The 24,452-nt window shown below is 37.8% G+C and overlaps 1 protein-coding gene across 1 annotated transcript in view; it reads right to left on the bottom strand.

The window, feature by feature from the left end:
- Positions 1–422: 422 nt before the first annotated feature.
- LOC121387307 (WD repeat-containing protein 87-like) overlaps positions 423–24,452 on the bottom strand; it is a 69,773-nt gene continuing 45,743 nt past the window's right edge. The window contains exons 18-25 of the mRNA XM_041518328.1: positions 23,106–23,159; positions 21,311–21,610; positions 17,183–17,256; positions 16,217–16,319; positions 11,446–11,514; positions 9,281–9,396; positions 6,830–6,896; positions 423–530 (exon numbers count right to left, since the gene is read on the bottom strand). Coding sequence (XP_041374262.1) covers positions 423–530; positions 6,830–6,896; positions 9,281–9,396; positions 11,446–11,514; positions 16,217–16,319; positions 17,183–17,256; positions 21,311–21,610; positions 23,106–23,159 — 891 coding nt within the window. The remainder of the gene's footprint in view (positions 531–6,829; positions 6,897–9,280; positions 9,397–11,445; positions 11,515–16,216; positions 16,320–17,182; positions 17,257–21,310; positions 21,611–23,105; positions 23,160–24,452) is intronic.

Genomic DNA, 24,452 nt, shown 5'->3' with positions numbered 1-24,452 from the left:
AAATAAAATGTGTTGAGTGCATAGTTAAATAAAACATTTCTTCAGGCGATCAGTTAAATTAAAAAGAAAATTGTACCTGCAGACCCACAGTGCCTGGACTAGATGATAAATTTGGCAGTAGAGGGTATGTACATGTATATTTGGCAGTGCTGAAGTAAAATGTCAAATTCTGGCAAAAATTATACAGATATTCAGACAAAATGTGCTAACCTGAGACCTTTTTAACTTGTATTTCCATCATTCCACACTCAAAATTAGTTGTAATCCATGTAAAAATGCACAGTGATCTGTTTGCAACCCTATATAGCTGTTTGGTAGTAATACTAATATGAATAAATGGTGTTATCCAAATTCAGGCATTTTCGTTTAATTTAGGCAAAAGCTGGTCTGCCCTCCCCCTACAAAAATGGAAGCCTGTATGCCTATGGGTGGGGAAGAGGCAGGGATGGGGTAAATGTGACTGTAAAAGGAGACACTTGCCGTGGGTCCAGGGTATAGTCATCACACATGGGGCTCTCTCGTATATCGTCCTGCAGAGAAAAACTAAAAATATTTCATTCACTCCAAGAGAAAAACATTTCTTTCATTCCAAGAGAAAACCCCCACTTTATTCATTTCAATTAATTGAGCACACTGACAACTTAATAAAAGATGAAAATAATAGTTGACTATAAACAAGACTTCTGTGGAATTATATGTCTCACCCAGGGGTGGGGATAAAGCTCCATTTCCTGGTTTGGGACCAATTCTCAATATCCGAGAATGAATTTTTTTTTTAAAACGTGTGTTTGCCGCTCCCACTTTTATCATTCTTGTCGGTCCAAAGCACCTTATCTGTTTCTATTATTCCTATCCGTCAGTTGGAATGACCTGCCCAGACATCGATATCTCATGCATGATTTAAAATAATAAATAAATAAATAAATAGTGGTCAATATGACTGGCGTTTTAGACGTCTGTGATTTTAAAGTCTGCCATAACTTATTATATATCACCAGTCACTGAAGTCGGACCTACAGTACTATCAATCGACTGCCACTAGGCTAGACATTTGTTAAAGCCGCTTAGCAGGTCACAAGATTAATCGGACGTTAATAATAACACCACTCCAAGTAAAACAAAGGACCCAGAGTTTGCAACTGGTTACAATCAACACCTGTCAATACCTGTGTACAGAGTGGTGTTACATCTACCCATTGAGTCGTTAAAACTCGCTCTGGGTGGGAGCCAGGACAGTGAGTTAGTTGTTAATTGTCAGTGATTAGTGAGAGAGAAGGGAGTGTAGTGGTGTTACATCTACCCATTGAGTCGTTAAAACTCGCTCTGGGTGGGAGCCAGGACAGTGAGTTAGTTAATTGTCAGTGATTAGTGAGAGAGAAGGGAGTGTAGTGGTGTTACATCTACCCATTGAGTCGTTAAAACTCGCTCTGGGTGGGAGCCAGGACAGTGAGTTAGTTGTTAATTGTCAGTGATTAGTGAGAGAGAAGGGAGTGTAGTGGTGTTACATCTACCCATTGAGTCGTTAAAACTCGCTCTGGGTGGGAGCCAGGACAGTGAGTTAGTTAATTGTCAGTGATTAGTGAGAGAGAAGGGAGTGTAGTGGTGTTACATCTACCCATTGAGTCGTTAAAACTCGCTCTGGGTGGGAGCCAGGACAGTGAGTTAGTTGTTAATTGTCAGTGATTAGTGAGAGAGAAGGGAGTGTAGTGGTGTTACATCTACCCATTGAGTCGTTAAAACTCGCTCTGGGTGGGAGCCAGGACAGTGAGTTAGTTGTTAATTGTCAGTGATTAGTGAGAGAGAAGGGAGTGTAGTGGTGTTACATCTACCCATTGAGTCGTTAAAACTCGCTCTGGGTGGGAGCCAGGACAGCGAGTTAGTTGTTAATTGTCAGTGATTAGTGAGAGAGAAGGGAGTGTAGTGGTGTTACATCTACCCATTGAGTTGTTAAAACTCGCTCTGGGTGGGAGCAAGGACAGTGAGTTAGTTGTTAATTGTCAGTGATTAGTGAGAGAGAAGGGAGTGTAGTGGTGTTACATCTACCCATTGAGTCGTACAAACTCGCTCTGGGTGGGAGCCAGGACAGTGAGTTAGTTGTTAATTGTCAGTGATTAGTGAGAGAGAAGGGAGTGTAGTGGTGTTACATCTACCCATTGAGTTGTTCAAACTCGCTCTGGGTGGGAGCCAGGACAGTGAGTTAGTTGTTAATTGTCAGTGATTAGTGAGAGAGAAGGGAGTGTAGTGGTGTTACATCTACCCATTGAGTCGTTAAAACTCGCTCTGGGTGGGAGCCAGGACAGTGAGTTAGTTGTTAATTGTCAGTGATTAGTGAGAGAGAAGGGAGTGTAGTGGTGTTACATCTACCCAATGAGTCGTTAAAACTCGCTCTGGGTGGGAGCCAGGACAGTGAGTTAGTTGTTAATTGTCAGTGATTAGTGAGAGAGAAGGGAGTGTAGTGGTGTTACATCTACCCATTGAGTCGTTAAAACTCGCTCTGGGTGGGAGCCAGGACAGTGAGTTAGTTGTTAATTGTCAGTGATTAGTGAGAGAGAAGGGAGTGTAGTGGTGTTACATCTACCCATTGAGTCGTTAAAACTCGCTCTGGGTGGGAGCCAGGACAGTGAGTTAGCTGTTAATTGTCAGTGATTAGTGAGAGAGAAGGGAGTTTAGTGGTGTTACATCTACCCATTGAGTCGTTAAAACTCGCTCTGGGTGGGAGCCAGGACAGTGAGTTAGTTGTTAATTGTCAGTGATTAGTGAGAGAGAAGGGAGTTTAGTGGTGTTACATCTACCCATTGAGTCGTTCAAACTCGCTCTGGGTGGGAGCCAGGACAGTGAGTTAGTTGTTAATTGTCAGTGATTAGTGAGAGAGAAGGGAGTGTAGTGGTGTTACATCTACCCATTGAGTCGTTAAAACTCGCTCTGGGTGGGAGCCAGGACAGTGAGTTAGTTGTTAATTGTCAGTGATTAGTGAGAGAGAAGGGAGTGTAGTGGTGTTACATCTACCCATTGAGTCGTTAAAACTCGCTCTGGGTGGGAGCCAGGACAGTGAGTTAGTTGTTAATTGTCAGTGATTAGTGAGAGAGAAGGGAGTGTAGTGGTGTTACATCTACCCATTGAGTCGTTCAAACTCGCTCTGGGTGGGAGCCAGGACAGTGAGTTAGTTGTTAATTGTCAGTGATTAGTGAGAGAGAAGGGAGTGTAGTGGTGTTACATCTACCCATTGAGTCGTTAAAACTCGCTCTGGGTGGGAGCCAGGACAGTGAGTTAGTTGTTAATTGTCAGTGATTAGTGAGAGAGAAGGGAGTGTAGTGGTGTTACATCTACCCATTGAGTCGTTCAAACTCGCTCTGGGTGGGAGCCAGGACAGTGAGTTAGTTGTTAATTGTCAGTGATTAGTGAGAGAGAAGGGAGTGTAGTGGTGTTACATCTACCCATTGAGTCGTTAAAACTCGCTCTGGGTGGGAACCAGGACAGTGAGTTAGTTGTTAATTGTCAGTGATTAGTGAGAGAGAAGGAAGTGTAGTGGTGTTACATCTACCCATTGAGTCATTAAAACTTGCTCTGGGTGGGAGCCAGGACAGTGAGTTAGTTGTTAATTGTCAGTGATTAGTGAGAGAGAAGGGTTGTAGTGGTGTTACATCTACCCACTGAGTCGTTAAAACTCGCTCTGGGTGGGAACCAGGACAGTGAGTTAGTTGTTAATTGTCAGTGATTAGTGAGAGAGAAGGAAGTGTAGTGGTGTTACATCTACCCATTGAGTCGTTAAAACTTGCTCTGGGTGGGAGCCAGGACAGTGAGTTAGTTGTTAATTGTCAGTGATTAGTGAGAGAGAAGGGAGTGTAGTGGTGTTACATCTACCCATTGAGTCGTTCAAACTCGCTCTGGGTGGGAGCCAGGACAGTGAGTTAGCTGTTAATTGTCAGTGATTAGTGAGAGAGAAGGGAGTGTAGTGGTGTTACATCTACTCATTGAGTCGTTCAAACTCGCTCTGGGTGGGAGCCAGGACAGTGAGTTAGTTGTTAATTGTCAGTGATTAGTGAGAGAGAAGGGAGTGTAGTGGTGTTACATCTACCCATTGAGTCGTTCAAACTCGCTCTGGGTGGGAACCAGGACAGTGAGTTAGTTGTTAATTGTCAGTGATTAGTGAGAGAGAAGGAAGTGTAGTGGTGTTACATCTACCCATTGAGTCGTTAAAACTCGCTCTGGGTGGGAGCCAGGACAGTGAGTTAGTTGTTAATTGTCAGTGATTAGTGAGAGAGAAGGGAGTGTAGTGGTGTTACATCTACCCATTGAGTCGTTCAAACTCGCTCTGGGTGGGAGCCAGGACAGTGAGTTAGTTGTTAATTGTCAGTGATTAGTGAGAGAGAAGGGAGTGTAGTGGTGTTACATCTACCCATTGAGTCGTTAAAACTCGCTCTGGGTGGGAGCCAGGACAGTGAGTTAGTTGTTAATTGTCAGTGATTAGTGAGAGAGAAGGGAGTGTAGTGGTGTTACATCTACCCATTGAGTCGTTCAAACTCGCTCTGGGTGGGAGCCAGGACAGTGAGTTAGTTGTTAATTGTCAGTGATTAGTGAGAGAGAAGGGAGTGTAGTGGTGTTACATCTACCCATTGAGTCGTTAAAACTCGCTCTGGGTGGGAGCCAGGACAGTGAGTTAGTTGTTAATTGTCAGTGATTAGTGAGAGAGAAGGGAGTGTAGTGGTGTTACATCTACCCATTGAGTCGTTCAAACTCGCTCTGGGTGGGAGCCAGGACAGTGAGTTAGTTGTTAATTGTCAGTGATTAGTGAGAGAGAAGGGAGTGTAGTGGTGTTACATCTACCCACTGAGTCGTTAAAACTCGCTCTGGGTGGGAACCAGGACAGTGAGTTAGTTGTTAATTGTCAGTGATTAGTGAGAGAGAAGGAAGTGTAGTGGTGTTACATCTACCCATTGAGTCGTTAAAACTTGCTCTGGGTGGGAGCCAGGACAGTGAGTTAGTTGTTAATTGTCAGTGATTAGTGAGAGAGAAGGGAGTGTAGTGGTGTTACATCTACCCATTGAGTCGTTAAAACTCGCTCTGGGTGGGAACCAGGACAGTGAGTTAGTTGTTAATTGTCAGTGATTAGTGAGAGAGAAGGGAGTGTAGTGGTGTTACATCTACCCATTGAGTCGTTAAAACTCGCTCTGGGTGGGAACCAGGACAGTGAGTTAGTTGTTAATTGTCAGTGATTAGTGAGAGAGAAGGGAGTGTAGTGGTGTTACATCTACCCATTGAGTCGTTCAAACTCGCTCTGGGTGGGAGCCAGGACAGTGAGTTAGTTGTTAATTGTCAGTGATTAGTGAGAGAGAAGGGAGTGTAGTGGTGTTACATCTACCCACTGAGTCGTTAAAACTCGCTCTGGGTGGGAGCCAGGACAGTGAGTTAGTTGTTAATTGTCAGTGATTAGTGAGAGAGAAGGGAGTGTAGTGGTGTTACATCTACCCATTGAGTCGTTCAAACTCGCTCTGGGTGGGAGCCAGGACAGTGAGTTAGTTGTTAATTGTCAGTGATTAGTGAGAGAGAAGGGAGTGTAGTGGTGTTACATCTACCCACTGAGTCGTTAAAACTCGCTCTGGGTGGGAACCAGGACAGTGAGTTAGTTGTTAATTGTCAGTGATTAGTGAGAGAGAAGGAAGTGTAGTGGTGTTACATCTACCCATTGAGTCGTTAAAACTTGCTCTGGGTGGGAGCCAGGACAGTGAGTTAGTTGTTAATTGTCAGTGATTAGTGACAGAGAAGGGAGTGTAGTGGTGTTACATCTACCCATTGAGTCGTTCAAACTCGCTCTGGGTGGGAGCCAGGACAGTGAGTTAGCTGTTAATTGTCAGTGATTAGTGAGAGAGAAGGGAGTGTAGTGGTGTTACATCTACCCATTGAGTCGTTCAAACTCGCTCTGGGTGGGAGCCAGGACAGTGAGTTAGTTGTTAATTGTCAGTGATTAGTGAGAGAGAAGGGAGTGTAGTGGTGTTACATCTACCCATTGAGTCGTTAAAACTCGCTCTGGGTGGGAACCAGGACAGTGAGTTAGTTGTTAATTGTCAGTGATTAGTGAGAGAGAAGGAAGTGTAGTGGTGTTACATCTACCCATTGAGTCGTTAAAACTCGCTCTGGGTGGGAGCCAGGACAGTGAGTTAGTTGTTAATTGTCAGTGATTAGTGAGAGAGAAGGGAGTGTAGTGTGTTACATCTACCCACTGAGTCGTTAAAACTCGCTCTGGGTGGGAACCAGGACAGTGAGTTAGTTGTTAATTGTCAGTGATTAGTGAGAGAGAAGGGAGTGTAGTGGTGTTACATCTACCCATTGAGTCGTTAAAACTCGCTCAGAAATGGGTAAATTGCCATGAAAGTCAAGTATAGTATTAAAAAAAAACAACACTCTGAGAATACTGCTAAAGCAATACATGTACATGTCCCTTACTGGGCTCAACATATTTTCATACACCGGTATCCTAAATTTAAGGGCCATAACTTTATGAAAAGTGGGGACATCACCATGTAAGTTAAACTTGATCTCTTTCTCCGCATGATAAAGCTATATAAAACATTTCACATACTAATGCAGCTAACTGTGACTGAAGAAAACATTGGCGCTTAACAAATTGTATCATTTGTCACACATAATTTATAAAAGGAAATTACTGTTGGATACTTTATATTTATTGTGTACGAAGCAAATATATAAAAGATGGGTACATGTTATGAAAAAACCAGCAAGATATGTTATATTTATTGTACTGTACGATGGTGTGAAAATTGTTGGTTGTCAACCTTAATGAGGTTTCAATAATTGCTGGCACTTTACTTACCTTAAAGTCAGTCTCCACTACCTTTGTTAACTTTTCCAAAGACAGGTAATGCACAATGTGCACGATTCTGAAAATATACATTAAAGGCATACTATCATGGATTTAAGGACCTTATCTCTCTAAAAATGGATAATAAATAAAAATTACATTAATTGTTGGAAACCAAATCTAGCTATTGCATCACCTTAACTGAACCATTATGGAGTGAAATCCATGTCATCCCTCTCGGCAATTTTAGTTTTTGAATTATGGACCATATATATTGCCATAATTCAATTATTTTTACAAAATATCATTAATAAATGGAGTATGGTGGTTATGAAGATGGTTGAATAAAGTACATTTAGGGACAAATCAAATTATTTTTGTTCAGGTATTACTTTGTTAAACCATTAAATAGGTCACGTGGTCTGTGACAATATGCCTTTAAGGTTGTTTTTTTAAAATTATTATTTATTATTTGGACTATCTTGAGTTTGTAGCCATTTTGAAAGGTGTACAGCAAATAATTTCTTTTTACATACTTAAATTACATTTCACTCACATTTTCTTACTTGGAATACGAATACATGTATCTCTCTATAACCATGCAATGCATTTCAAGACATCGTGATGTTTTACAGTATCTTAGTATCGATTTTTGTCTGAAATAATTTCGTTTTTACAAATTTATTACTTCCTCCAACGACCAAATGAAAATTGAAATAATTTGGTCAAAAGTCATTCTAACTGTGTTTATCTGTATAATGTTTTATATTTAAAACATTTATGGCAAGCTTGTTTTAAAAAACCAAAAAAAGTTGGATGTGTATGTTTTGTTGGGGGTGGGGGGAAAAGACAGTCTTGCTAGACCTGAAGCCTCGAGATATTCCCTTTAATCAACTATATAGCTATAACATAAGGGGCGTTCTCTTTACGTGATTAGTCGTACAGACTTGTCGCATGCGACTGAATCATACTGTGCGAACACCCAAATCGGAACGATTTTAGTCTTACACGACAAGTCGTGCCGGAATCGTACCGATTAGTACATGTTCTATTTCTCATGACAAATCGTACGCTTTAAGCCAATCAAATCACATTAAAGTACAACCGTTTAGTTCTGTCACTTCTGTGGGGGTTTTCATTTGCATATAAACATGTCAAAATGTTCGGATTTCATGGGATCCTAAACCTATTATTGTTTAGATGTGATCAGTAATTGAGTTGTTACATAATCAGTAATTGAGTTGTTACATAATGCCATCAGTAAATTGTCTACATTCATGTTTGCTTTATTTCAGTGGAAACTTGTAAGCACTTACATTTGCTGCAAAATATTTTAAAACTGATGAGCTTTGTTTGATGTTATCAAATGTTATGACATAATGTCTTCCCACACGATTCGAGTTGCTACGACAAATCGCATGCAACCAGTCAGTGTGACTAATCACATAATGAGAACACCGCTATATGTACCAAATGATTCTAGGACTATATATTGGGTGGCCTCCAAACAATGACAAGCCTATACTGAACATGGAACTATTTAAAAAGTATGGAGACTATAATGTTGATATTTCACACCCATTACCTTATGGATATTTGCTACTACCGATTTAAAATTATAAATAAAACAAAATTCTTCCTGTCTAGCATCATATGTTTTATTTACTACATTGAATCTGTTGCTATTTCAACAATATTTGACATATACGGGCCTCAAATTTTGACTGGGTGTTAAATATAAATGTTACAGTCGTCATACTTTTCTTAAAACAATTCCATATTCCATAGCATTAACATTTTTTAAAGGCCACCAGATATATATGCACCATTTTACTTCAGATATATTTTTCATTCTTTCTACTGGGCATTTTCACACCAACCTAAGGCATGTTCAAGAGAGTAAAGGTCAATTGTAGTGACTTACGGTGAATTTTATGGCTGGCACAAGTAGACCTTACAGACGTTCCACAAAGCAACATTACGATAGTTGTGAGTTCCCCTTTAATGATTATAAAATCTTCTTTGCGAAGAAGTGTGAATTAGTTAAATAATACATTGGTTTCAGACTATTTGGAACATGCTAGGCGATAACTGCCGAATGCATAAGACATGAGAGTTATCTCCGATATTTTTGTGTGAAGGTTGTATGGCCTAGAATGTTTTTCATCAAGCACAAGTTTTATAAAAGGTATTTGGTATATATTACATCCATTTTTACACAAATAGTTTGTATCCTTCTTAGAAAATTATCAAATGACTATCTAACTGCCAAATGACATCTAAGTTAGTGGCTTACAACTGCAATGTACCAATTGTAAATTTTCACCGTAATTTACGACAGTAAGCTACTGATATTTAAAAAAGGACAGTGAAAAACTATCAGTTTGAGGGAATTCCTGTTTACTGAGGGTCCAGTTTTGATGGGTTCCACTGTATTAATACGCGACTTGTGAAGACACTTACAGGACGTAACAGTAAAATCCAACCAACAGATCTCCGTGACTGTTACAAAAACACATTCCAGAAACGTAACGGTTAAAGTTCAACTCTCTTATCATTTCACTGTCGTAATTCCAGATCTGTTCAAACAAAAATAGACACATTTTATACTGTTGTAAATCGAGATCCATTAAGATAAAAATAAACACATTTTATACTGTTGCAATTTGAGACCTATTAAAACAAAAATATAAACATTTTATACTGTTGTAATTCAAGATCCATTTATGTTAAAAATAAACACATTTTATACTGTTGTAATTCCAGACCTGTTAAAACAAAAATATACATTTTATACTGTTGTAAATTGAGATCCATTAAGATAAAAATATACACATTTTATACTGTTGTAAATTGAGATCCATTAAGACAAAAATAAACACATTTTATGCTGTTATAATTCCAGATCTGTTAAAACAAAAATATACACATTTTATACTGTTGTAATTCCAGATGTATTAAAATAAAAATATACACATTTTATACTGTTATAATTCTAGATGTGTTAAGACAAAAACTATACACCTTTTATACTGTTGTAGTTCCAGATGTGTTAAAATACAAATATACACCTTTTATACTGTTGTACTTCTAGACGTGTTAAAATACAAATATACATCTTTTATACTGTTGTAATTCTAGACGTGTTAAAATACAAATATACATCTTTTATACTGTTGTAATTCTAGACGTGTTAAAATACAAATATACATCTTTTATACTGTTGTAGTTCCAGATGTGTTAAAATACAAATATACATCTTTTATACTGTTGTACTTCTAGACGTGTTAAAATAAAATATACATCTTTTATACTGTTGTAATTCTAGATGTGTTAAAATACAAATATACATCTTTTATACTGTTGTAATTCTAGACGTGTTAAAATACAAATATACATCTTTTATACTGTTATAATTCCAGATTTGTTAAATACAAATATGCCAATTTTAAATTATTGTAATTCCAGTTCTGTTGAGACAAAAATATACACCTTTTATACTGTTGTAATTCTAGACGAGTTAAAATACAAATATACACATTTTATACTGTTGTAATTCCAGATTTGTTAAAATACAAATATGCACATTTTACGCTGTTGTAAATCTAAATGTCAGATGTGTTGAAATAAAAATATTAAAATTTTATACTGTTACAATCCCAGATCTGCTACAATGAAAATGTACAAAGTTTATACTGCTGTAATCTCAGACCTGTTGATATAAAAAAAATATAAACTTCATACTTTTATAATCTTAAATCCCTTTCTTTTTTTAAAAATCTTTAATTACAGTATGAACATGCTATATTATTAAACACAAATGCACCACAATCTTGTGTGAAGATATTTCATTCATTTCAACTTATTTTCGTGCTTATATCCAATTAGCGTTAAAGCACGCTGTCCTGGACACACACACCTCAGCTATCTGGGCTGTCTGTTAGTTGTTAGTTAGTTAGTAGTTAGTGAGAGAGGAGAGGGTGTAGTGGTCTTACACCTGACCACTGAGTCGTTAAAACTCGCCCTGGGTGGAAGCCAGTAGTGGGCTGCGAACCCAGTACCTACCAATCTTATGTCCCAGGGCCGTAGCTGGGGAGGAGGGGGGGAGAGACAAGGTGGGCAGTTGCATTCCTGAGTTTGCTGCATTGTAAGATGTTTCAGACAAATACAATATTTCTACGATTAAACTTACATATTAAATATATTTTTTTGTTTAGAATATCAATGTCTGTATATTCAATGTGTTTCTGGTCGTTTTGTAAGAAGCCCAAACTGGATTTTGTCTTCAAATAATTTTGTACGTACGAAAAAGATATATTTTAGAAAATAAAATGAAATTTAACATAGTACAAATATTAGAATGACCAGAAACACGTTTAATATTTTATGCAGAAAAATATATTTAATATGTAATTACAGTCATTAAAAAGTCTCTGTTAACTGATAACATCTTAAACATTGCAGCAAACTTGGGAATGTCCCTTTAACCGTTTAATGAATTTTAGACTATTAACTACTCAGTTGTCCCCGCCCCAAACAAAACATCCTAGATATATATATGGCCCTGTGTCCGATGGCTTAACCACGATGCCACCGAGGCCGGTGCAAAGACATGTGTAGTAGCTTACCTTTACGACACCAGTATCGCAGCAAGTGGCAAATATCTCCACGGCAGGACAGGCACGAATAACTGTGATCTGGAACAGAAAGGATTTGTTTAACAACCCCTCAGAACATAGTAACCATTTCAGCACTTGTCTGACGGCAAAGGGCAGTGCATCCAGACCGTGACGGATAGGAACGGTGTCTCTTCCTAAATAAAACCTACCAAATAAACCTATGAGGCTTAAGCCCAACCTTCCACCATACCTCCTTAGGGCTAATATTCTCTGTTTATTCTCGTTCCAGCCAGTTCTCCACAACTGGTGTAACAAAGGCCGTGGTATGTACTATCCTGTCTGTGGGCCGGTGCATATAAAAGATCCCTTGCTGCTATCGAAAAGAGTAGCTCATTAAGTGGCAACAGCGGGTTTCCTCTCTCAATATCTGTGTGGTCCTTAACCATATGTCCGACGCCATATAACCGTAAATCAAATGTGTTGAGTGCGTCGTTAAATAAAACATTTCCTTCCTTCCTCTCTGTTTAAATATTAGTATATTTAATTTTTGAACTGAATTAGTAGCGACTAAAATTATAATTAATAAATTTAATTTTATGATTTGATTTGCTTTTTTAATAATAATTAAATGTTTTTGTTAGTGCTTTCAATTTTGTTTTATTATTAAAGTCCCAATTCCCTTTCTGTATAATAGTTCTAAATTGTCCATTTCTATTCTGTTCTATTCTATATCAGACCACTTGCTATCCAGAGGCCGGGCCCAGGATAGACATGCCCGAAATCTTAGTGGTATAGGGGCATGTTAATAGGGCTCCGTCTGTCTGTCTGTCTGTGTGTCTGTCATCAAGAAAGAAATTAAAACGTGTATTAGAGATAGTAATGAAAAATGGCATTAGGAAGAGAAAGGAACAAGAATATTGGGGGTGGGGGGGGGGGGTGGGGAATACACTGGAGAGGAAAAGGAAATGTGGCAATAGTGAGAAGGGGAAAATGGCAGTGGGGAGAGAAAAAAGAGAAGTATAGGGAGAAGGAATGTGTGGAGTGAGGAAAACGAAAGGGTGTGTATTGGGGAGAAAACAAATAGTCTAGGGAGTTATGTTCATTTTTTGAAGGTTGCATTTTTTTTTGCTCAAGTTAATACAATTTTGGTCATATGTTCCCATGACCTACCTGAACCAGAAATCCATTGGTAGCATTTTTTCTGACCACTATCGTGTCAGCCATCTTGAAATTCAAAATGGCCGTCATTTTCATATAATTTCTTTATATATCTCCACTCCCATTTAACATAGAAACATATTTTTGGGGTCTATTTAAACATATTATGTTAGTGAATTTAAATATTGTTTTTATTATTCATCTCACATGGCAACCATCTTGAAATTCAAAATGGACGTCATTCCATGTTATTTTTTTCTCTATCTTTACTCTCATTAATCACAGAAAAATAATTTTGGTGTCAGTTCACATCTATGAGCTCAGATGATTATTCTGTAAAAAAGAAAATTGTTGTCCGATCTTGGCAGCCATCTTGAAATTCAAAATAGCTACCAATTTAATATATTGGAAGCATAATTTTTTGTCCATGTACATTTCTGTATTCCATGCACTGGATCGATTGAATCATGAAAACAATCTTGAAATTCAATATGGCTGCCATTTTAATACATTTGTCTTATATCTCAACTCATGCCTAATGGAGAAGCACAATTGTGTTGTCTAAATGTATATTTCAGTGGTCAATGAATCTAATTCTTTAGATTTATAGTCATCCAATTATGGCAAACATCTTAAACTTCAAAATGGCAGCCATATGGAAATTCAAAATGTAATCATTTGGCAAATACCTTTTCTCGTAGTCTACATACAAATACGACTTTTGTGTTCATTAGTACAAACTAATGAAATAAAGGAACATAGCAACTATAAATTGTAATGCATAATGGCATCTACTTCATCTGTAATAGTATGCACATTGCAGCAGTCCTCATCAGTTTCACGTTTGCAACACACTGTACACTGAAGGTTGTGTCGCTTTATCTAAATTACAGTACATCTATTTGAACACTTACTGACACCACAATTGCATCTGATCAGTTCCACCACAGATTCTGGTGCAGCTTGCACCTCTAACAGCAGTCACAAATATACACAGTTTGCATGGATCAAGAATGTCCAGATGTAGCATGGCATCTTGAGCTTAGAAATGTGCTTGGAGATGTGCTCTTTGGGTATGCTGTTTTCATACCCCAGAGGTAGGTGGTAGTGTTTCCACACTTTGGTTTGGTGATGGGGTTTTTTAAGTTTTCATCTTAGAATAGCTGCATCAGTTGTAGAAATGACCCTTGTGCTTGGTTCCATGTAGTAATATCTGCACATTTTCACTGACCTCTTTGTATGGTTCATCATCGATTCCAACCTGACTTTGGTGTTACTTATATGTGGAGCTTTCGTAAATACATTGAATACTCTTTATTGGTGTCCACCATCACCAACTGTCCTGTTGTGTCATATTCAGTTACAGCATGAACATCTGGTAATCTGAGATCTCTGGACACAGTTCATTATACAATGTTTGCAGGTTGATCTGGTTGTGATTTGCATATAATTATTTGTGTATCCTAATGGTGATAAAAACCCAACAGTCTGTCTTTGATGTAAAAATCCACCTCATTGCCTGGCCCGATTACTTCACAAGTATGATGAATCATGTGTCATTGTCACATCATGGCCTGCACTAGTTTTCGATACCATAGTGCTCGGATAGCTTCGAAAATCTGTAGCCTGGTTAGTAGAAATATCTGATGTTATCTTTCATAAATATTATTGTGTTAAAAAGTAAATCTTACACCCATGTAACCATCTAGTAGTGAATCAAAGCATGCAGAAAATGCTTCTGTTAGAAGTGAATTTATGCACCAGACAGACTTAGTTCTTATCCTGAGAAGATCACACACATACTGATTCCACTAATTATCGCTACAGACGTAAGTCGCAACCAGATCAACATGCAACTAATTGATAATGAACTGGGTTCAGAAAGAAAATCAACATTACCAGGGTTGCATGTAGTAACTGGATGTGACACCACAGGAAAAATTGATGGTATATGCAAACAAATGTTATTGAATGTATTCGGGAAAGCTCCACTGGCTATATCTGGAGCTCTTAGCCAGCTTGGAATTACTGATGAATCATATAAAGAGGTCAGTACTCCATGGTACTAAGCCCAAGGGTCATTTGTATAATTGATGCAGCTATTCTGAGAGGATAGAAGTTCAAGACACCATCACCAAATCAAAGTGTGGAAACACTGCCAAATATCTAATAAAAGCATACCCAAAGAGCATATCTCCAAGTAAATTTTCTAGCTTAGGATTCCATGCTACACCCAGTGATCTAGACCCATGGTTGGATCAAGGATATATTTGTAAATGTGGTTGAAAGTGCAAGCTGCACCAGAGGCTGTGATAGAACGGATCAGATGCAACTGTGGTATCATTAAGTGTTTAAGTAGATGAACCTGTAAGGAATACAACCCGCAATGTACAGAACTCTACAAGTGGTGATGGTTGCTGCAATACACGTGCCATTACAGACGAAGTAGATGCCTAATCAGGGGTCACAATGGAAAATAATTAAATTTAGTCAATTTTCAGCTACATGTATGTAGGATATTTCTTTAGAAATTATTAAAAAGTGGCTAATTTAAACAACATTCAATTAGCCAGATACTAAATGTGTGAGCCCTGCTAATGTGTCATTGTGAATTACAGTTTACAATTGGTCTGTTCCTCTGTTTCATTAGTTTAAAATCTAGAAAATGAAAGTCATTAGTAATGCAATATTTTAATTATTTCACATAAAATGTATGTGGACTAGGAGGAAAAATATTTGCCAAATGATAAAATTGGTGGCCATTTTTAAATCTCCATATGGCTGCCATTTTGAATTTTAATGTGGTTCCATGATTGGAGGATGGTTATAAAAATATCACCCTTTAATTTATTGATCCTAAAAATGTACAGACAAAAATAATTGTGCATCTGCCTTAACCGGAAGTTACGATATATGAAAAATACATTAAAATGGTGGCCATTTTGAATTTCAAGATGGCTGCCACGGTTGGATGACTATAAAAATGTCATCAATAAATTCATGGCTACATAAATGTACATATATACAAAAAATATTGTGTTTCTATGTTAACCGAGAGTTGAGATATATGGAAAAATATATTAAAATGGTGGCCATTTTGAATTTCAAGATGGATGCTTAGGTCAGACAAACAATTTTTGTTTTAATAACTTCATTCACTGAGTTCATAAATGTAAACAGATACCTCAATTGTTGGTGTGGGTCAACTGTGAGTAAATATATATATATAAGAATATTTACTTGGCTGTCATTTTGAATTTCAAGATAGTTGTCATGCCCAAATGACTAAATAAAATGTTATCAACGAGTTCATTGCCCTCAAAAATATAAATAAACACAAGAATTGTGTTTCTGTGTTAATTGGGAGTCAAAATATATGTAAAATATCCCAAAATTATGGCCATGATCAAATGACTTAAAAAAATGCTACCAATGGATTTCTAATTTTGGATAGTCTCAAGAATAAAAAGAAATACATTTTACTGACTTGAGCAAAAAAAAATGCAAAATTACATAACTGCCTGGACTAAAAGGGTTCATTGGGAAGATAAAGGAAAAAGGGGTTAGTCCAGTGAATGGGCATTGCATGGTGAGGAGTGATATCAATTCATATTAGACTCACAGAATTTTTGTGGTCGTAATCAGTAGAATGGTTGACGTGTTCCAGTTTGATGCGAATTTCCTCACTACTTTCATCTCGAGTCATCTTGTACATGTTGAGGTATCTGCGGAAGATAAGATTCAATGTTAAATTAAGGCACACAAGCACACTGTTTAATCCTTCGTGACTGGTATATTAATGGTCATGGTATGTGCTGTTCTGTCTGTGGAAAAAAAATAAAAGATCCCTTGCTAATGGAAAGATGTAGTGGGTTTCCTCTCTAATAAGACTTATATGTCAAAGCTACCAAATGTTTTACATCTAATAGGCAATGATTAATAAATCAGTGTGTTCTAGTCGTGTCATTAATCAAAGTTTAACTTTTTGTTTTGAGCTACACACAATTAAAGTCTGTCATTATTACTTCTTTTTTTTGGAATCAACAAATTTTTCATTTCAATTTATTTTCATGCTTATATCCAATTGAAGTTAGAGCACGCTGTCCTGGGCACACACCTCAGCTATCTGGGCTCTCAGTCGAAGGAAGGAAGGAAATGTTTCATTTAACGATGCACTCAACACATTTTATTTACAGTTATATGGCGTCAGACATATGGTTATGGACCACACAGATACTGAGATAGGAAACCCGCTGTCGCCACTTCATGGGCTAACGTATTCTTTTCGATTAGCAGCAATGGATCTTTTATATGCACCATCCCACAGACAGGATAGCACATACCACAACCTTTGATATACCAATGCACTGGCTGGAACGGCTGTCAGTCGAAGACAAAGGGTTAGTTGTTAGTGGTTAGTGAGAAAGAAGAGGGTGTTATGACCTTACACCTACCCATTGAGTAATTAAAACTCACTCTGGGTGGGAGTCGGTACCAGACTGCGAACCCACTACACCAATGCGAACCACTGCACCACCGCGTCTCGATTGCTAGACAAGGGAAGACAAAATTAACTAAAGTGACTTACTCTGACATCATGTAGGAGAGAGCCATCATATCATGGGAGATACAGACACAGTTAGGAACTCCGGAACATTCAAACTGGAAAAACAATAGTAGTAACCAGATATATATTTACAGAACTACATGTCAACGGTTTTCCCACATGTTATTTATTACAGACACATTTACCATTAATAGTAACCAGATATATATACAGAACTACATGCCAATTGTTTTCCCATGTTATTTATTACAGACAATATTTACCATTAATAGTAACCAGATATATATTTACAGAACTACATGCCAATTGTTTTCCCATGTTATTTATTACAGACAATATTTACCATTAATAGTAACCAGATATATATATACAGAACTACATGCCAATTGTTTTCCCATGTTATTTATTACAGACAATAATTACCATTAATAGTAACCATATATATATATATATATATATATATATATATATATATATATTACATACACACACACATACCGTATCTGTCCCACACTCGACCACTGGCCATGCCAGAGACTGGGTGTGGGAGAGACGTGCCTGAACCTTAATTGGATAGAGGCACCTGAACCTTAATTGGATAGAGGCACGTTAATAGAGTTTACGCTACGCATACAGAACTATATGCCAACTGTTTTCCCCATGTTATTTATTACAAACATATTTACCATTAATAGTAACCATATATATATATATATATATATATATATATATATATATATATATATATATACAGAACTACATGCCAACTGTTTTCTCCCTATTCTTTATTACATACCTATTTACTATAGTAACACACATTCTGAGTAGTGCTAAAGCAATACATGTCCTCTACTGGTCCCAACAAATGTTCATTATAGGCTAAATTCAAGGGCTATAACTCTGTTAAAATTGAGTAAATGGCCATGAAAGGTAAAACTGATCTGTAACAGTATATGTTAAAATATATATATATACAAAGTTTTATCTCAATATCTTTAGGCATTGCAAAAACAAGTCCGGAAAACTAATTTTCAAATCTACTAAGTTCAAGGGAAATAGCTCTGTAAAAGAAAAAGTAAATTGCCATGAAAGTCAAACATGATCTGTAAAAGAACATGATAAAGCTACATTGTATAGACAAAATTTCAGGTCAACATCTTGAGGCATTGCAAAACAAAAAGTCCGAAAACTAATTTTTTGTATCTCCTAAGTTCAGGGGCCATAACTGTGTCAAAAAAAAATGGGTAGATCATCATGAAAGTCTAACTTGATCTGTAACGGTACACGATAAAGCTATACACAAAACTTTGGCTCAATATCTCAAGGTACTGTGAAAAAACCATCTGGAAAACTACATGTATATGTGGAACAGGTGGACGGACAGACAGAAGAACGAAGATGAAACCTATTTTCCCCTCCAGCTGGACTGATAAAGATCATTCTGACCAAGCAAATAAAAAAGTTATTTACTGAACATATGTGTAATACAAATCTCGGATTTATAGTTATGTGGGGAAGGACGTAGCCCAGTGGTACAGCGTTCACTCGATGCACGATCGGTCTAGGATTGATCCCTCGACAGTGGGCCCATTGGGCTATTTCTCGCTCCAGCCAGTGCACCATGACTGGTATATCAAAGGCTGTGGTATGTGCTATCCTGTCTATGGGATGATGCATATAAAAGATCCCTTGCTGCTAATCAAAAAGAGTAGCCCATGAAGTGGCGACAGCGGGTTTCCTCTCTCAATATCTGTGTGGTCCTTAACCATATAACCGTAAATAAAATGTGTTGAGTGCATTGTTAAATAAAACATTTCCTTTCATAGTTATGTCTTCACTCAATTGATTTCATGTCCCTAGCTCAACATTCTGTCAATTCTACAAAATTCAACTAACTTTCCAGATGAAGAAACTTGTGTTATTTAATTTTAAATGTTTGTTAATCATTATACAAAAGTGGTATGTCAAACAATTGATAAATGTGACACACAGACTTCAGACGAAACCTGTTACATCTTTTTATCAGCAGCAAGGGACCGTTTTCCCACAGACATGTCAGCACATACCACAGCATTTTTATTATTATTATTTTTTAATCCCACTGCCTCCTTTTCTTTCTCTCCTTTGAATTCCGTGTGATTTCTTCCAGATCAGCTTTTAGCTGGAGGCTTAAATTCTGACTACAGATTCCCTATCAGCTTTTAGCTGTAGGCTTAAATTCTTACTACAGCATTTGAAATACCAGTCACGGGGACATTGGGAGAATGGGTCCACTGTGAAGCTTTGATCAAATAACTCAAGCACCTCACGTAAGTGTTCTACCAAATGAGCTAGATATATCACCCCTCTAGACGTAAATAGTCACAGCCTTTGATAAACCAGTCACAGGGCACTGGTAGGAACTGGGAAAACCCAATGTGTATGCTGAGGTAAGATACTCTGCAGCTTTAAAACTACAGTGAAACCTCTCAAAACCAGGACCCATATTCACAAAAAGGTGTAAATTTACGTCTACGACTAGCACTTACGTCTGCCGTAGATTTACGTTTACGTGCAAGAAGCACCTTATTCTCAAAGACGGTCGTAAATGTAAACGTAACTTAGTTGGACGTAAATCTACGATTTAACACTCTCACTGGAGTAATTAATAAAAACACATTAGAAACGATGGCTACCGGGTAAATAACAAATGCGCAAAACGCAATTTTGTTTGTCGTCTGCTAACAATAACATCGCGAACAGTGGGACCATGGCATTTTAGTATTGGTGGGGATCCGCATTTTGGTACGAACTTGAGGACATTTCTTATAAAGGAAAAGATAACTCAGGATAAATTGTCCGAGTCGAAAACATCCGTTCGATCACCAACAAAAATATGTTCAATCCGTGGGCATTCGCCATCGCAAACTGCTTCATTTATTGGAAATGCTGCTAGTTTCTGTAAATAATAGTAAATAATGGCGATCGTGCTTGATTTATTATATGTACACAACTTATGTGCAGCGTTAGTTGCAACCTGAGGAACTCTTATATTTACGTCCAACTTTACACGTAACTTATGTTTTCGTTGTTTCGTGAATAGCTCTTCAGTTGTAGATTTACGTTTACGTGTAAAACTAGGCTTACGATGTTTTGTGAATATGGATCCAGATCCTGTAAACCAGAATTCCATCAAAACCGGATGTTTATCAGTCACTTTGACAGTGAAACCTCTCAAAACCAGATCCTGTAAACCAGAATTCCATCAAAACCGGATGTTTATCACAGTCACTTTGACAGTGAAACCTCTCAAAACCAGAGCCTGTAAACCGGAAATCCCTAAAAACCGGATGTTTATCACAGTCACTTTGACAGTGAAACCTCTCAAAACCAGAGCCTGTAAACCTGAAATCCCTCAAAACCGGATGTTTATCACAGTCACTTTTGACAGTGAAACCTCTCAAAACCAGAGCCTGTAAACCGGAAATCCCTAAAAACCGGATGTTTATCACAGTCACTTTGACAGTGAAACCTCTCAAAACCAGAGCCTGTAAACCTGAAATCCCTCAAAACCGGATGTTTATCACAGTCACTTTGACAGTGAAACCTCTCAAAACCAGAGCCTGTAAACCGGAAATCCCTAAAAACCGGATGTTTATCACAGTCACTTTGACAGTGAAACCTCTCAAAACCAGAGCCTGTAAACCTGAAATCCCTCAAAACCGGATGTTTATCACAGTCACTTTGACAGTGAGACCTCTCAAAACCAGACCCTGTAAATCGGAATTCCTTCAAAACCGGATGTTTATCACCGTCACTTTTTGACCTTCACATAGAACAGAACCTCTCTTAACTGAATATCTCAATCTGGACATTTTACTTGGTCCCGTGGATGTCCGGTTTAGAAACACCGGAGAAGAAGAAGAAATTTGTTTTGTTTAATGACACCACTAGAGCACACTGATTTATTAATCATCGGCTATTGGATGTCAAACATTTGGTAATTTTGACATATAGTCTTAGAGAGGAAACCCTACATTTTTCCATAAGTAGCAATTAATTAAGGGATCTTTTATATACACCATCCCACAGACAGGATAGCACATACCACAGTTGTGGTGCACTGGCTGGAACGATAAATAAAACATTGAAGAAGCTCTGCACGCATACCGTCATCAGAAGAACAAGCGACAGTACAAGTTTCTTTTCCGTTTTTACTACGTCTGTCATTTCTTCCATCATTTCATATTCCTCCTTCGTGGCTCCTTCGATGAGTTTCTCCACCACGTGCACCTCGACCTGCCACAGTTTAAGAAGCAGGTCATCAGAGCCGGACACCAGATACGTCTTGTCTGCCGGAAAACCTAGCGCGCCGCTGTCGAAATCATCTGCGGTCTTCAGGTAAGTTATCTCGCCTTCGTGTTCTTTGATTCCAGCAAACTGTGATCTCATTGCGTCCATTAAAATTATCTGGAAAAGATGAAAGAACGAACGATAGATAAAGAGAAGAGTTTTATTTAACAACGCACTTGAACAATTTACACTTTATATGGTGTTGGATATATGGTTAAGAACCACTGAAATAACGAGCATTCAGGGAAGTTATTCCCCCTACATGTTCTTTCCAACAAACTGTGATCATCTATTAAAATTATCTGGAAAAGATGAAAGAAAGAACGATAGATAAAGGGAGTGTTTTATTTAATGACACACTTGAACAATTTATGGTTATATGGTGTCAGACATATGGTTTAGGACCACTGAAATAACAAGCACCAGCCTTGGTGGTGTCGTGGTTAAGCCATCGGACATAAGACTGGTAGGTACTGGGTTCGTAGCCCGGTAACAGTTCCCACCCAGAGCGAGCTTTATCGACTCAGTGGGACCACTACACCCTCTTCTCTCTCACTAACTACTAACAATTAACCCTCTGTCCTGGACAGACAGCCCAGATAGCAAAGTTATGTGCCCAGGACAGCGTGCTTGAACCTTAATTGGATATAAGCATGAAAATAAGTTGAAAAAAAGAAGAAGAAAAGGTTTATTAATCATCTGCTATTGGATCCATATCACAGCTTTTGTTTCCCCAGTTGTGGACAACTGGCTGCAATAAGGAAGAAAAGAAATGTTTTATTTAACAATGCACTCAACACATTTTATTTATGGTTATATGGCGTCGGACATATGGTTAAGGACCACACAGATATTGAGGGAGGAAACCCGCTGTCGCCACTTCATGGGCTACTCTTTTCGATTAGCAGCAAGGTATCTTTTATATGCACCATCCCATAGATAGGATAGCACATACCACAGCCTTTGATGTATCAGTCGTGGTGCACTGGCTGGAGCGAGAAATAGCCCAATGGGCCCACCGACAGGGATCAATCCCAAACTGACCGCTCATCAAGCACAAATACCCCAATGGTCCCACAGCAAGAAGGGTTATGATCAACCATACATTAGGCAAGCGCTATATCACTGAGTACATTTCACCCTTAAAATTGCAGGCACGTGTGCAGGAAATTATACAGAGGGGTTTAGACTTAGTTTTTTGTGGGCTTTTTTTGTGGGGGGGGGGGGGGGGGGGGGGAAATACATTTTAAAAAACAAACAAACTTCTACGACCCCCAAAACCATTCCTCATCAAAGGCACCTGAAATTGCCATGGAAAAGAAAGTGAGGGGCTTTAAGGAAATTACGCAGGGGGGGGTTTAGACTGTGGCAAGCACAGTTTTAAGGGGCTTGGGTCATGTTGCCCCTAAAAATACCTTTAAAAAACTAAAATTTTCTTGGCGCATGGGGTTTTCACCCCGAAAACCACTACTCAGCACGTTTGAAATTGCCATGGAAAAAAAAGTGAGGGTATAAGGTGAGTGATAGAAGTGTGACAGGGATGATGGAGGGGTGGGGGTGGGCAGTGGTGGGGTGAGGGTGCTGCTGTAATTGCTAGTACATAGAGTGTCACCTGACCACGACTGAGACCAGCGAACACGACAGTGTCTTCAATGGTATCACATGACTGAAAACATAAAATACATGTAACTTGTGATCATATATGTTACATAAATATATTACTTGCAGCAGTTACGATATCAGCAACAGTATTTCAATATAATTTGACTATCAGCAATATAATAGTAATTGAATATAATTTGACTATCAGCAATATAATAGTAATTGAATATAATTTGACTATTAGCAACAGTATTTCAATATAATTTGACTATCAGCAATATAATTTGACTATTAGCAATAGTATTTCAATATAATTCGACTATCAGAAACAGTATTTCAATATTGTTTGACTATCAGCAACAGTATTTCAATATAATTTGACTATCAGCAATAGTATTTTAATATAATTTGGTCATCACCAATAATATTTCAATATAATTTGACTATCAATAATAGTATTCCAATACACTCTGGTCATCAGCAATGGTATTTCAACATAATTTGACTATCAGTAATAGTATTCCAATACCTTTGGTCATCAGCAATGCTATTTCAACATAATTTGACTATCAGCAACAGTATTTTAATATAATTTGGTCACCACCAATAGTATTTCAACATAATTTGACTATCAGTAATAGTATTCCAATACACTTTGGTCATCAGCAATAGTATTTCAATGCAATTTGGTCATCACCAATTATATTTCAATATTATATAAGGCAATTCCACGCAAAAGTGAAAAATTAAAATCATGCATTTACTTAGGAGAGGGCCTCCTCGTAAGCTGGATAACTTGTGCCCAATCCATTTGTACCTTATATGCAATAAAATATGTTTCAATCAATTTCAATCAATGCATTTACTTATACATGTACACATGTATATTAAGTCTGTAGAATCCAAATCTGATAAGTAAAATATCGTGAAATAAATGTGGTTGACTTTATGTAATACCGCTGACACACCAAATACGGTTCTGTTAATGCATTTCAATGACACACTGCTACTGAATGCAGATCAAAACGGATCAATCGGTTTTGGACCGAGACACACACACCAAATACGCTTGTGAGGTCGTGTTGTGGGGAACTGATGTCACATAATAAAGGACGTCATACATTCTACAGGGTTGTTGGACACTGAGAAATTCCTTCTCGCATTAAAAAACATAATGACGAGAAACTATCCAAATCGAGCATGTCGATAACGGTTACATTATTAAGAACAACACTAGCCTTTGTCGTCGCATACAAGCATACTTTCTAAAGTTTTTTTATGCACTCGATGTGTCGCATCCTTGTGGCATTATTAAGAAAAAAAAGTCATTTTCCACTTCACACAACGCCGCCATTTT

Source organism: Gigantopelta aegis, chromosome 13 (assembly GCF_016097555.1).
Source record: "Gigantopelta aegis isolate Gae_Host chromosome 13, Gae_host_genome, whole genome shotgun sequence".
NCBI classification, from domain to species: domain Eukaryota; kingdom Metazoa; phylum Mollusca; class Gastropoda; order Neomphalida; family Peltospiridae; genus Gigantopelta; species Gigantopelta aegis.
Note: the sequence above shows the minus strand (reverse complement) of the source record. Positions and strands in the feature narration are given on the sequence as shown.